This window comes from Peromyscus californicus, unplaced genomic scaffold, assembly GCF_007827085.1.
Source record: "Peromyscus californicus insignis strain IS unplaced genomic scaffold, ASM782708v3 Scaffold_12__1_contigs__length_115047231, whole genome shotgun sequence".
Classification (NCBI taxonomy): domain Eukaryota; kingdom Metazoa; phylum Chordata; class Mammalia; order Rodentia; family Cricetidae; genus Peromyscus; species Peromyscus californicus.
Window position 1 is genome coordinate 108535396 of NW_026294413.1, and position 13066 is coordinate 108548461.

The window sequence follows — 13066 nt, forward strand, 5'->3', positions numbered from 1 at the left end:
TATTCACAATAGCCAGGAAACGGAAACAACCCAAATGTCCGACAAGCAACAATTAGAGAATGAAAATGTGACCTGTATGTACTGTGGAATACTACTCAGCTCTAAAGATAACGACGTCATGAACTTATGAAGGTAAATGTATGGGAAGGTAAAAGATGGTATTAGTAAGGTCACCCAGACCCAGGAAGAGAAATGCTGCATGTTATCTCTCATTAGAGGCACCTAGCTCCCACCCTTCAGATGTGAATACACAGCCTGGAGTAACTGCAGAAACCAGGAAAGTAAAACAGAACCTTTGCCCCAGAGGACTTCTGGGGAGCAATAAAGAGGGGAATACCAAGACACAAGTAATCTGATCACGGATATGGGCAAGAGGCTGTTCTTCAGGGAGGGAGAAGGAGGTAATACCCAAGGAGCTGGAGAGGGCAGAGAGGAATAGCAGGATACAAGTGATCTGACAGGAGACATAGAAAGAGGGGCTCTTCAAGGAGGAGAGAGGAAAGTACAGAAGAGATGAATAACAATGAGGGGTGTCTGAAAACCTGAAAGTAATAATGCCATCAACTATTTACCTAAAAATGTGTAACATCTAACTCTGCATGTTTTCATGAACTTTACTCATCTGAGTAACAATTGTCCCTTCAAGAACCAAAGACCATCTAACAAAAACCTCACTACCAGACATGAGAAATCTTTGGAAGTGTTGGCCAGGGCTGTCCAAGAGACTCATAAATCATAGAGCCTATTGCTATTGCCCTTGTTCCTCCAAAAGTGGAAGTTAAGTCTCTTTGCTGAAGAAACCATGCACTTCAGAAACAGGACCCGGAGACCATGAGCCAGAACTGACTTGAAAGCCTCCCTGAGGACTAGCTGTCATGGTACCTAGATGCGCCATCCAAGTTTCCAAAGGAGAGAGGCAACTAACAATCCTACCCAGTTATGATGTCTATTGTCTATGAACCACATCAACAACCAGCATGACACAATAATGCTAAGGGTAAAGTAGTGTCACACATGCTGTGGCTGTAACAACAACCTGTTCAACAGGAGGGAAACCATGACTAGAACTAGAGACCTAGCTAACTACTCAGTGATAGTGAAGCATGGATACTGGAGAGTCTGCAACCACTACTAAATCAATACACTCTCCAACGACAATCTAAAAACAGGTCTTCATACCCTACGATAAAGGTAGTCTTCATCCTTCATCAAGGAAACGTCTCTTTGCAACAGACTACATAATAAAACCACAATCAAAATGAAGAGTTGTAGAGCCCAGTCCCAAGAAATATATCTACAAAACACTCCTGCATCTAAGGCTCAGAGATGGCAGAGTTGGGGAAGGTTTTAAGAACCAGAAGAGCAAGGAGTTTCCTGTGAGCTTGTGCCTCCTAATAATGTCAGAAGCTACAGCCATAAAGTCTTCTTACCAGCATGACTGCCTAGGCATGAGCTGATCAAGGATGATACCAATGGATATGCCAAAAGAGATGAGGAAAAGCCTAGGAGGCCTCAACCTTACACAAAGAACTACAGGCAACTGAGGAATGCTGGGAGGGGGAGAAATATCTTCCCCAGGGAAGAGCACACCAATTGGTTATCCAATATCAAATTGTTAGCCCTGAAAACATACATACAAGTAATATTACATGGGCTGAGCAGGCTATATTTAGGAATATATATGTACATACATATATGCACGCTTAACAAATTAATGAAAAAAGAGGCCATAAATTTGAAAGAGAGGAAAGTGAAATATAAGGGAGGGTTTGGAGGGAAGAGAGGGAGGGGAGAAATGTTCTAATTAAGACAGACCTGAGCCAGGTGGTGGTGGTGCACACCTTTAATCCCAGCACTCCAGGAGGCTGAGGTAGGTGGATCTCTATGAGCTCCAGGCTAGCCTTATCTACAGAGCTAGTTCCAGACACCCAGGCCCTACACACAAAGAACAGACCTCTGCAATGACCATGTGTTACTTTATATAATTATAGTGATATTTTTATCCATTATGATAAGACTTTTTATATAGTTCTAAAAAGAACAGGGTAACTTAAATGGAGAACTACTAGAAATAAAATGGAAATTTCCAAGAATTGAGAAGGTAATTTTCTAAATTCCCTCATTAGGCAGAAAACCCCAGATTATCTCTCCGTATATAAAATCACATAAATAGCGTTCTCATTTCTCTCTCTGACCATTTTCCAATGCAGTGTGGATGACTTATTTTGTTGCCTATAGTTAATCTTTTTCTGCACAGAAAATTCTGGAGAGCATTCTAGAAAGAAGTCTAAATATGTACAAACTAAAGGCTCCCCCCAAAAAAGTATGTACAAACCTGTACAAACAGAAAAAAATAAACACTCACACTGGGTTTCCCTCTGCAGTCAGAGTGAAGAGAGACTGCTACCGGTGGGAGAAACATCACCTCCCACTTCTTGTTTCCTATCATCCAGGAAGCATAAAACTTATGCTGCACTCTGGCCAGCAACCTAAGACTGCTGGCTCCCTCACACTGCTTACATCTTGTCTGTGAAAACTGGCATTTCACTTTCTGTCGCTCCTTGATAGTACCTCAGAACACTTAATTGAAGGCAGTGTTTTCCTTACTAACAACTTGCACAGTGTCACTTAGTTCTCCCAACTAGCAGGTATAATCGTATCTATTTACATGTAGTCAACCGAGACTAGGTAATGCAATGCAACTTTCTTCAAATCATTCCCCTGCTAGAGCTGAGATCTGAACGCAGATTTAACTCTGGAATGGAAGTTCCCAACACTGCCTCTTTAAAGCTAATTTTTGTAAATATGCCATACGGTGTGTCTTTCATCTACAATACATAATAACTGCACACACTCCCTGAATACATTTTGAAGACAAGGATTCAGCACCGTGGTTCTCAAACATTACAGATTCTGATCTCTGGGAAGTCCATGTGGAAATGAACTAAATTAAGACAAGACAGTTCTGAGTGTTTCCTAAAGCTAAGCATTTCCCAAATTAGAGGGCTGTCCTTTAGCCCAAAGTGATGATGTTCATCTCATGATGGTGATACATATATGATGGTGATGCCCATATATGAATGATGTTAACTTTGCCGGGGGTTCTCCACACATGCCCAAGAGTCCTAAGTTTTTCTACTCAAGTACAAACAAAACAAAACAAGACAAAATCCTCCAGTTTTCACTAGAGCCCAGGATTACAGAAAATAACCAATAAAGCCTAGGTCAGAAATGGTTGCTGACTTGGTTTTTATTCTACCTGGTAATGATCGTTAGTATCTCCTTACCATACACAAGAGAAAAAGCATTTCATGCTTCAAAAGTCTTTATTACAAAGAGGAGTGAGAATGTTGAACCTAGTTACACATTATTAGTGCCTAAATCACTCTTTTCTTTCCTTTGCTCACTTATAATAATACTCGCTCCACAAGATGAATAAAAATGTAACCTTCTGCCTTTCTCTCAAAAGTAGAGTAACTCCAACTGTTAAGTCTACTAATAGCTTCTTTTTTTCCTGAGAACTTCAATCAAAATATACTTTAATAACCACAGGGGCACATTTATTAAAACTACTGCCATAAAGTTTGAATATCAATGTGACTAAAAGCAATCTTGCACTGAGCGGCTGTTAAAGAGTGAAATTTCACTTCTCCAAAATCCTTTAAAAGAAAGGATTTTTTTTAATGGTACAAATCCCAGATGATTATATTTACTATCTGCTACAACCTTAGCCTTCATTTAATCTCTCTTAAAAGCCGATCATTTCTAAAGTACACAGTTCACACACCTCAGCTCACAGAGGAAATGGCTCTGGCGGCCCAGAAAGACTCGTGTGGCTCTATTTTGTTTTGGGTTTTGTTTGTTCATTTGGCTTTTTAGTAAAGTTCCTATTTCTCAACCACATTAGGAAAACAAAGTTACAGTGACCTGTTCATGCTCCTGATAAGCAGGTGGAATGGGCTCAGCACAGCAGGATGGCTAAGCATACAGGCTAGGGGACAGGCATACCCAGGTTTCAAGGCTACATGCTTTGAGAACTTCGTGAATTACTTCATAGTTCTGAAACTCTTCTCATCTGTAAAATGGAGACAATGGTGGTGGATGACGCATTAACTGTGATGACTATACCATTAAACATATTCACAGCCGGGCGGGGGTGGCGCACTCCTTTAATCCCAGCACTCAGGAGGCAGAGCCAGGCAGATCTCTGTGAGTTTGAAGTTAGCCTGGTCTACAGAGTGAGATCCAGGACAGGCACCAAAACTACACATAGAAACCCTGTCTTGAAAAAACAAACAAACAAAACAAAACATATTCACTAAACTTGACCTATTCTCATGTACTGGGAACATTGTGAGAAGCGCACGAAGGCGATTCTTATGAAAAAGAAATGTTGGGGGGGGGCGGGCGGTGGCGGCAGCGGGGCGCGTGAATATGAACAAAGTACAATGATGTGCATGTATGAAAACGTCATAATGAGGTCCATTATTTACTATGCTGACTTTAAAAAAATGTATTGGAAAGAGCAAAGAAAATAGTGACTGTAGAAAAGCAAAAATAAGATCCTACATCATATGTAGGTCATATGCCACAGTAATTTGTACATCCTTATTCTTTCTTCTTGAGATAGTTCACAAGAACCTGTGAAAACTGGAGTGCAGCTCTCAGCAGGTAGCTATGTATGGTTTCCATGAACCAAGTCACCAAAGCTTGGGAATTCAGCATGGACTATGCTAGGTGTTATGCATTTTAGCAAACACAAAATCATAGAGATGTGGGATCTACAAGTGCAGTCTACCATTCTTAATCAAAACACAGTTTTGCTTTTGAATAATTCCCCAAACATACAAAACTCTGGTTTCTCTAAATCAACTAAAGGACAGAAGAGGTTCTAAAGAGTTGAAGCGAAAAGGTTTCACAAAACCTCTTGCCTCCTTTCCTAAATAGTTACGGGCTATCATAGCAACTTAACAGAATCCAAGCATCAGTGTCACGGCCACCATTCCTGGAAACCAGAATAATAAAGTTCTGCTGCTCTCCATGTGAACTGATCTGGGAAAGTATTTATCTCAGAAAGCCACGATCACTGACAAAAGTAGACAAGAGTCCGGGCTGGGCGAGAGTTCAGATGGCTTCCTTAAATCACTTGTGTGGTATTTTTATTAGTGAGCTAATCAGAATAAAGTGATTTGAAAAAATAAATAATTTTCAAGTAGACCAGACATGGCTGGGCGTGGTGGCACACACCTTTAATCCCAGTGCTTGGGAAGCAAAGGCAGGATTCTTTGAGTTCAAGGACATCCTGATTTATATCCTTCTGGGCCAGTCAAGGATATGGAGAGACTCTGCCTAAAAAATTTTTTTTCTAATTAAAAAACTAGATAAGACAAGGAACCTAAAGCACAGCCTTTTCCCTCTCAATATATTTCCTTCTAATTCAGACTCCTCCAGCAGTAAATAAGCTTTTGGCTCAGAAACATGGCTTCTCTTCCTCAACACAGAATGTCTAAGGAATATGTCAACAATGCTCAGTGGAAGTAGTTCCTTTTCATCAACCAGGGAACTTAGAGGACAAGATCAGTCATCTCCTGTGGTGACCAGACAGTAAAGAGCTGAGATCCTAAGTTGTATGGCCTTGACTGCTTCCCTCTTAACACTGTGTGGAGACAGCAGCCACAGAATGTAAGTCAATGAGTGCCTGTGGCCATGCCCCTACACAATTTTCCCTAAGGACACTGATACACAAATTTCATGTAATTGTCACATATCATGATGCCATCTTTGAGTTATTTGCTTTTGTTTTTTTTCAATTGTTTGGCAACATAAAAAGCCACGGGTAGTCTCTGACCTCAAACTGTAGTTTGTTAGAATATCTATAGTGCTTAGAGGCAGGAAGGAAGCCTGCTGAAGGAGTGCCTGTCTGGATGCTGCCTGTCCGGAAGGTAGCTGCTCTCACTTGTCACTACAGAGCCTAACTCTACAGACACTCCACAACAGAGGGCCAAGCACTCCTCCAAAGGGCATCTGCATACAACAAGCCTCCAGATGTTCAAAGGCAAAGAATGCGGACACCAATGATACCTTAAGAGGCTTGGTTTAAATCCCCACTTCACATGCTAATAGACTGTAAGGACTGTCACCTGCAGAGACCTGCAACTGGGGGGGGGGGGGGGTAATGCCTCAAAACAAAAGCATAATGTACAGAACAGCTCCATTCTATAGAATATAAGGTGAAGCCTAAGCAATAAGACAAAAACACGAAATGATCACTATGATGACTGGTGATAGGCTTCAAAATAATTCACTGTGGGGCAGAGATGAAGCAAGACTGGGCCATGACTCATTAGACACTGAAGTGCTGTGATGGCTACAAGAAGGCTCACCAAAATAATTTCTGTTTTTCTATGTTTCAAATCATACAGAAGAAAAGCTTGGGTGTGGAGACCAGATATGAGAATCATTAAAGAAAAATAAGAAATATTTCAGGAAAAGGATTTTATGGCTATAATGTAGTACCTTTAAGAGTACTGCAAATGAACACCTATCCGTTTTCAGTTAACTAATCACAAACCATTTTTCCCTACTAGAAAAGGAAAAGGATGTGTGATGGACAGTTTTTGTCAACTTGACATGAGCTAAAGTGATCTGAGAGGAGGGAACCTCAATTAAGGAAATGCCTCCTTATGACCAGGCTGTAGGCAAGCCTAAAGAACATTTTCTTAATTAGTGATCCATGGGGGAGGGTCCAGCCCATTGTGAATAGTGACAACCTTGGGCTGGCAGTACTAAGTTCTATAAAAAGGCAGAGTAGCCCTGGTATTGGCTCATGCCTTTAATCCCAGCAATTGGGAGGCAGAGGCAGGAAGATCTCTGAGTTCCAGGCCAGTCTGGTGTACAGAGTTCCAAGACAGAGAAACCCTGTCTTGAAAAACCAAAACCAAAACCAAAACCAACAACAACAAAACAAACAAAAAACAAAACAAAACAAAAAACCCAAAAAACAACAAACCAAACAAAAACAACAAAAAACAGTTGAGCAAGCCATGAGGAACAAGTAGGGCCTCTGTCTGTATCAGCCCTGCCTCCAGGTTCCTGTCCTGCTTGAGTTCCTGTCCTGACTGCCTTTGATGAATTGTGACGTGGAAGTGTAAGCCAAATAAGCCCTTTCCTCCTCAAGTTGCTTTGGTCATGGTGTTCTACCATAGCAATAGTAACCCTAGCTAGGACAGGGTGGTACTGCTGAGTTACCATGTCTGTGCTGAGACTATCTGTTGGGAACTGTTATTATTTTAAGGTGCATTACTTTTGCTTATGTTGCATTTACCTCTGTGAAGCTGTGTTACTGTGCCTGTCTAAAACACCTGATGGCCTAATAAAGAGCTGAACAGCCAACAGCAAGGCAGGAGAAAGGACAGGCAGGGCTGGCAGGTAGAGAAAATAAATAGGAGAAGAGTTTTAGGAACAAGAGAGAAGGGAGAAATCAGGGAGCCAGAGGAGGAGGACTCCAGCGGCCAGGCACCCAGCTACACAGCAAGCCACGGAGTAAGAGTAAGATTTACAGAAGTAAGAGAATGGGGAAAAGCCCAGAGACAAAAGGGTAGACGGTGATAATTTAAAGTTAAGAAAAGCTGGCTAGAAACTAAGCCAAGCTAAGGCCAGGCATTCATAAGTAAGAATAAGCCTCTGTGTGTGAATTTATTTGGGAGCTGGGTGACAGGCCCCTGAAAAGAGCCAAAATACCCCCAACAACAGCTCTCCACCTCACTAGCTTCAAAACACACCTAACTGCCCATAGTACCTGCTGACCTCTTTCCATTCTGCTCAACAGCATCCCATTTACAAGTGAGGATATCATTTTGGATTGCTAGACTCTCCCATGCCTAAATATCAGAACTAAGAAGTAGCGTATGATTTTACCCTTTCTGGAAACTGTAAGTGGGCACTAAATTCAGGGAAAAGCAACTTCAAGCACTGAAAGCCTCTGGTCTCCCCTGGAGCCAAATCACAGTGTCCTACACATACCCCCACTCCCATGCCTGAATATGGAATATAGGTATCTTCTCTTTAGAGAGCTGCAATACAATGGAAAGTCAGTCTTCTGAACCAGGCACTCTATAGAGGTTCAGTCCAATCTTCCTACTTGTCCCATATATTTAACTTTTTAGCAAATGTTTACTGAACCCAACAATGCACAGAAGCCTTCATCTGCTCCCAGGAATGCACACAATAAAGAAGAGTCATCACATAATATGTATTTTCAAAGAGTGACAGAGAGAACAACAACAACAAAAAATCTCAGAGTGGCTTGGTATCATACAAGTGGACTTCAGTGAAGCTGCAGATGACTTCCCAAAGCAAAGAAAATGTCCCAGCATCATTGTGGACTCCCACCATGACATCATCCATTTGTGAAAGTCTGCTATGAAATTCAAGTATTTAACATTTTTATCCTTTAAGTTTCCCTATTGGTGTAGGCATTAATATCAAATTCCTAGTCAGTTATTCACGTTTTAATGCCATCTAAACATAAGTCTTGCTAAGTTTTATAAGTGAAAAATTAGTGAAAATTTTAAAGTAGAATTTCAATTTAAGCCTTTCGGTGGTGGAGCACACCTTTAATCCCAGCACTCAGTTGGCAGAGGCAGGCAGATCTCCATGAGTTAGAGGCCAGCCTGGTCCACAGAGTGAGTTCTAGGACAGCCAGGGCTACACAGAGAAACCTATCTCGTAAAACTAAAACAAAACAAAACAAAAAAAGAATTTCAATTTAAAACTTTAAGGGAAAAAGGTAATATATCTTTTGAGTTCAGTCATTTAAACCTTAGCTCACCAAAACCCACTGTTCCATCAACTAATATTGTAACTTATAGAAAGAAATGAGCCACAGGCTGATCTCTGAAAGGTAACTGACACACCATCCTAACATTCGCCAACTGTGCTACAAGGAAGACGGAACATAATATATTAGTCAAAGCAGAAATAACGCTATTTCCACCTAACTTCATCGTTCCAAGCTTGCTCCACAGCATCAGTCTTTGGGCAGTTACTGCCAAGCACGAACTGACTAAAGCAAGTTACAAAGGAAAAGAGAAAAAACACAAGAGCATCTAACTTTACAGTTCTGAACTTTGGCACTGAGAATCCAGGAAATGGCGATGGCCACTTGTCCTAGACTGTAGGAACACACATTATTTTGCATACACTTTCATGAGAACTTTGATCCTTGGAAGCCCATTCAAGGGTCCTAAGATGAAAAGATGCCCTAGATAAAGGACAAATTGCAGAGTCAGTTCTAACATCAGGAGTTGAAAGGATCAAAAGAAGTCACTGTGCAACAAGTGATTTTATGCTACCTAATTTATTTTCACCCTCTACAATAACCTTGGGAAATAGGCATTATCATCTCTTTGCCAAATAGGAAAAGTTATTTTCAGAGATGAAACAACTCTTTTCATACCCTATGTTTGCTATTTGCCAACTATCTGGCTCATAATCACAAACTAAAGAATTAAGGAATCAGGTTTAGATCCTAAAGATCTTCCATAATGGAGAGATTCTCACTCTTAAGTGTTTCATTAATACGGTCAATTTATCTACATATTTTTCCTCAATTTAACTTCATTGATAAAAGGAATTATATAGATTGAATTCCACAACATCATTTACTGGTAGGAGATAATCTTAAGACAATGGCAAAAGTCTATTCCATGTTTTGTTTTGTTTTTTCTTGTTTTGAAGGGTTGTGTTGGGTGTGTTTGGATATATACATGTATGTGAGGGAAAAGTTAACTTCAGATGTCAGTCCTCTGGAGTCATCCAACTTGGTTTTTCATTTGTTTGTTTTTGGTTTTTCAAGACAGGGTTTCTCTGGGTAGCCCTGGCTGTTTTAGAACTCACTCTGTAGATCAGGCTGGCCTGAAACTCAAGAGACCCACCTGCCTCTGCCTCCCAAGTGCTGGGATTAAAGGCCTGTGCCACTACCATCTGGCTCACCTTGTCTTTTTGAAACATACTTTCTCACTAACCTGGAGCGCACCCAGTGGACCAGACTGGCTGGACAGGAAGCCCCAGGGATACACCTCTCCCTCCCTCCTCCATCCAGCAGTGGGATTAAAAGCATGCACCAACAGGCAAGCTTTTGGTGGGGAGTGGTGGGTAATACAAATTCCAAGAATCAAACTCAGGTCCTCTCAGCCTTCCACAGTGAGCACTTTACCAACACAATTATTTCCCTGGCCTTTTTTTGAAAGTCAAGGGAGCCTCAATCTTTCATTAAGTTTGGACTTTTCAATCACAAATGAAGAACTGCCAGAATTAAAACTTCAGTCTTTACTCAAAATATGCAAGCTTAAGTTCCAGCCAATCTGACAGCTGAAGCATCTTTCAAATTGAGAGAGCAGCTTTTAAAAGGTGTAAACTGAGTACACTAGTACACACCTTTAATCCCAACACTCTGGAACTCTGGAGACAGAGGCTGGGAGATGTAAGTTTCAGGCCAGCTGGAGATCTACATAGTGAGTTACAGAACAGCCAGAGTTTCATGGGGGACCCTGCCAAAAAACAAACAACAAAAACCACCCAAACCAACCTCTAAAAAACTGATAATACAAACAGGTTCATGACCCCCTTTGGCCTTCTATAGGTAGATATGAGATCTTAGAGCTTTAGGACTATATTTCCATTACAAGATGTGAAATAGAACAAAAATGGGTTCAACCACTAAATTCTGTTGCATCTCAGAGATCAAGGCAGTCAGAGAAAACGTCCGTCATGTTCAAGGGAATATTACCTCCAATCACATCCTATGTTAGAGACTTGTCAGGCATTTAAGGGAAATACATCCACACCAGGAATGAAAAGCAGAACAAGAGTGATAGGTCCTTAGAGCTCTACTCCACTGCTTCCTACCAGAGTTGCCACCTAGTGATTTTAATTTTTCAAGCCCAGGCACACTGCCAAGTCGACACTAGAACCGGACTAACAACTGATTTTCCTATTGCAACATCACCAACTCGTCCTGTGCTTTCCCTCTCCCCCACCTCAAACAGCAGTCCTCACTGAAAACCAGCCACTTCGTTCCACAACCCCTTCCACCTGGAGGCACTCCTCGGCCTCCCACCAGTGCTACTCTTCTTGGCAACACCGACAGACCATGTGGCCAGCTGAAAAAGCCAAAGCAGGGAAAAGGAGAAAAGGGAAGAGCTCAAACCTGCAGCAACTGTGAGCCAGTTCTGCATTTAGAAATCCAGCTGCCAAAGTTCTACTTCTTGGGCACTGAACAAAAACTCTGCCAAAATAAACGGCTACAGGTGAGAAATCAAATTGCACGGGCATATGTTAACTCAGTACTCTATATCCCAAACTTGACTCAAGGCCATGACCTTTCTCACCATCCAGTGCCCAGGTAAGCATTAGGATTCACAGAAAAAGGGTACTCTCAAGGTCGGATTTAATCCAGCTACCTAACCTGACTTTCACTGGCAGGACACCTTTACCCACCTAAAGTAGCCTTCTACCAAACAGCTTAAGATAGTAGAAAATTGCAGATTTCTGTCCCCTTACCTAGCAGAGCCAGTAATCACACAATTCCTACAGATTGCATTCTTGGTTGTGACGATCTTTTGGCAGCATCCTAAACTTTCGCTTTAAATTCCACACAAACAAGAAAACAGGGAGATTTTAAAATACTTTTATTTTTCAAGTTCAAATGCCCAGGCGTGGTGGCCCATGCCTTTAGTCCCAGCACCTGGGAGGCAGAGGCAGGCGGATCTCTGAGTTCCAGGCCAGCCTGGTCTAAAAAGCATGTTCCAGGATAGCCAAGGCCACACAGAGAAACCCTATCTCAAAAAAACCAAAATAAAATAATAATAATAATGTTCAAAATTCCTCTCTTTGCCTTAAGAAACCCAGGGCTGGTCAAGTTTTCTTCTCAAATATGTGTGGAACTACTTTTCAAGGCTGAGAACTCTTTCCTCCCGGAGTGTTTTCCGTAACAAGGTCTGAACTGAAGGGATCTAGGTTAAACTTGCAGGTTTCCTATGTTCATCACTTTGAAATGCTGTTCTGGCTGCACCCAGGTTTCCGGGGGGGGGGGGGATCCAGTTCGCTCCCCATTACAGAGTGCCCCTAGAAACCAGACTTTCCCAAATGCTGTCCACCCCCTTCCCTCCTCTTCAGCAGCATCCTCAATGTGGCAAACAGGAAAGGTGGGCTGAAGCAGCAAGAAAAGTTCCCCAGGGTTAGGTACAAACTTCACCAGGGGGACTGGACTCACCTTCCCGACAGAGCCCCATGACTTCGCGGTTTTTCCCAAACTCCTTGAAACTTTCATCCAATTCGGTCCCTAGGAGATATACACACACAGGAGGAGGGGAGAGGCAGGTCAGTGGCCAGGAGTGTGACGCACGCTCACGCACGCACAGGGTAGGTGTGGGCACCTCAGCGTTCCACACCCAGCGAAAGATAGCATCTCTGACCCCCGAGGGGGGCGGGTCACAGGACACGGCGCGGGGGAGGGGAGCAGGGCCGGAGAGGGGGAGGCGGGGGGCGTGGGGAACGGGGAGGCGTGGACACTCACCATCCTTCCCAGGAAGTTTGGAAGCTTCCACCCACAGATTCCACGACTGTCCCAGCATTGCTTCGGGACTGGGCAGGGGCCTGCGCTCCCCGACCGTCGCCATGGCGGCGGCCGAGGTGCTGGCGGCCCCGGAGCCGCCGTCCTCCGGCCGTGGGCGCCGCGGCGGCGGGTGCTGCCGCTGGGGCTGCAGAGGCTGTGGCTGCTGCTGCTGCCGGGCGGCCGCTGCTCCGCCCGCCGCGCGGCGCGGCTCCCCCCTGACGTCATCCGCGGCCCGCTCCGACATTCTTTCCGCTCCTACAATGTAACAAAAAGGGGGAAAAGAGTGGCGCGGGGGCCGCTTTTAAGGAGGCGCCGCGGAGTTCCGGCGGCGTGCGCGGCCCGCAGGCCGGTGCTGCTGACAGCCCCCGGGCCCCCCGCCGCTGCCCCCGCCCGGGCGCAAAGTCCGCGGCGCAGCTGGCTTTCGCTTTCGCCTCCCGCGGCCCTCGTCAG

The 13066-nt window shown here is 43.4% G+C and overlaps 1 protein-coding gene across 9 annotated transcripts in view; it reads right to left on the bottom strand.

The window, feature by feature from the left end:
* Atxn7 (ataxin 7) overlaps window positions 1-13066 on the bottom strand; it is a 157446-nt gene that overhangs the window by 89905 nt on the left and 54475 nt on the right. For 8 of the 9 annotated variants that reach the window (XR_008217204.1, XM_052734096.1, XM_052734091.1 and 5 more), the window contains 2 exons: window positions 12578-12871; window positions 12275-12343 (listed from right to left, as the gene is read on the bottom strand). Coding sequence is in view for 8 of the 9 variants with exons in the window: in XM_052734096.1 (XP_052590056.1) it covers window positions 12275-12343; window positions 12578-12860 (352 nt within the window). In the remaining variant the exon portion in view is untranslated. The remainder of the gene's footprint in view (window positions 1-12274; window positions 12344-12577; window positions 12872-13066) is intronic. The other variant, XM_052734092.1, reaches the window with a different exon arrangement.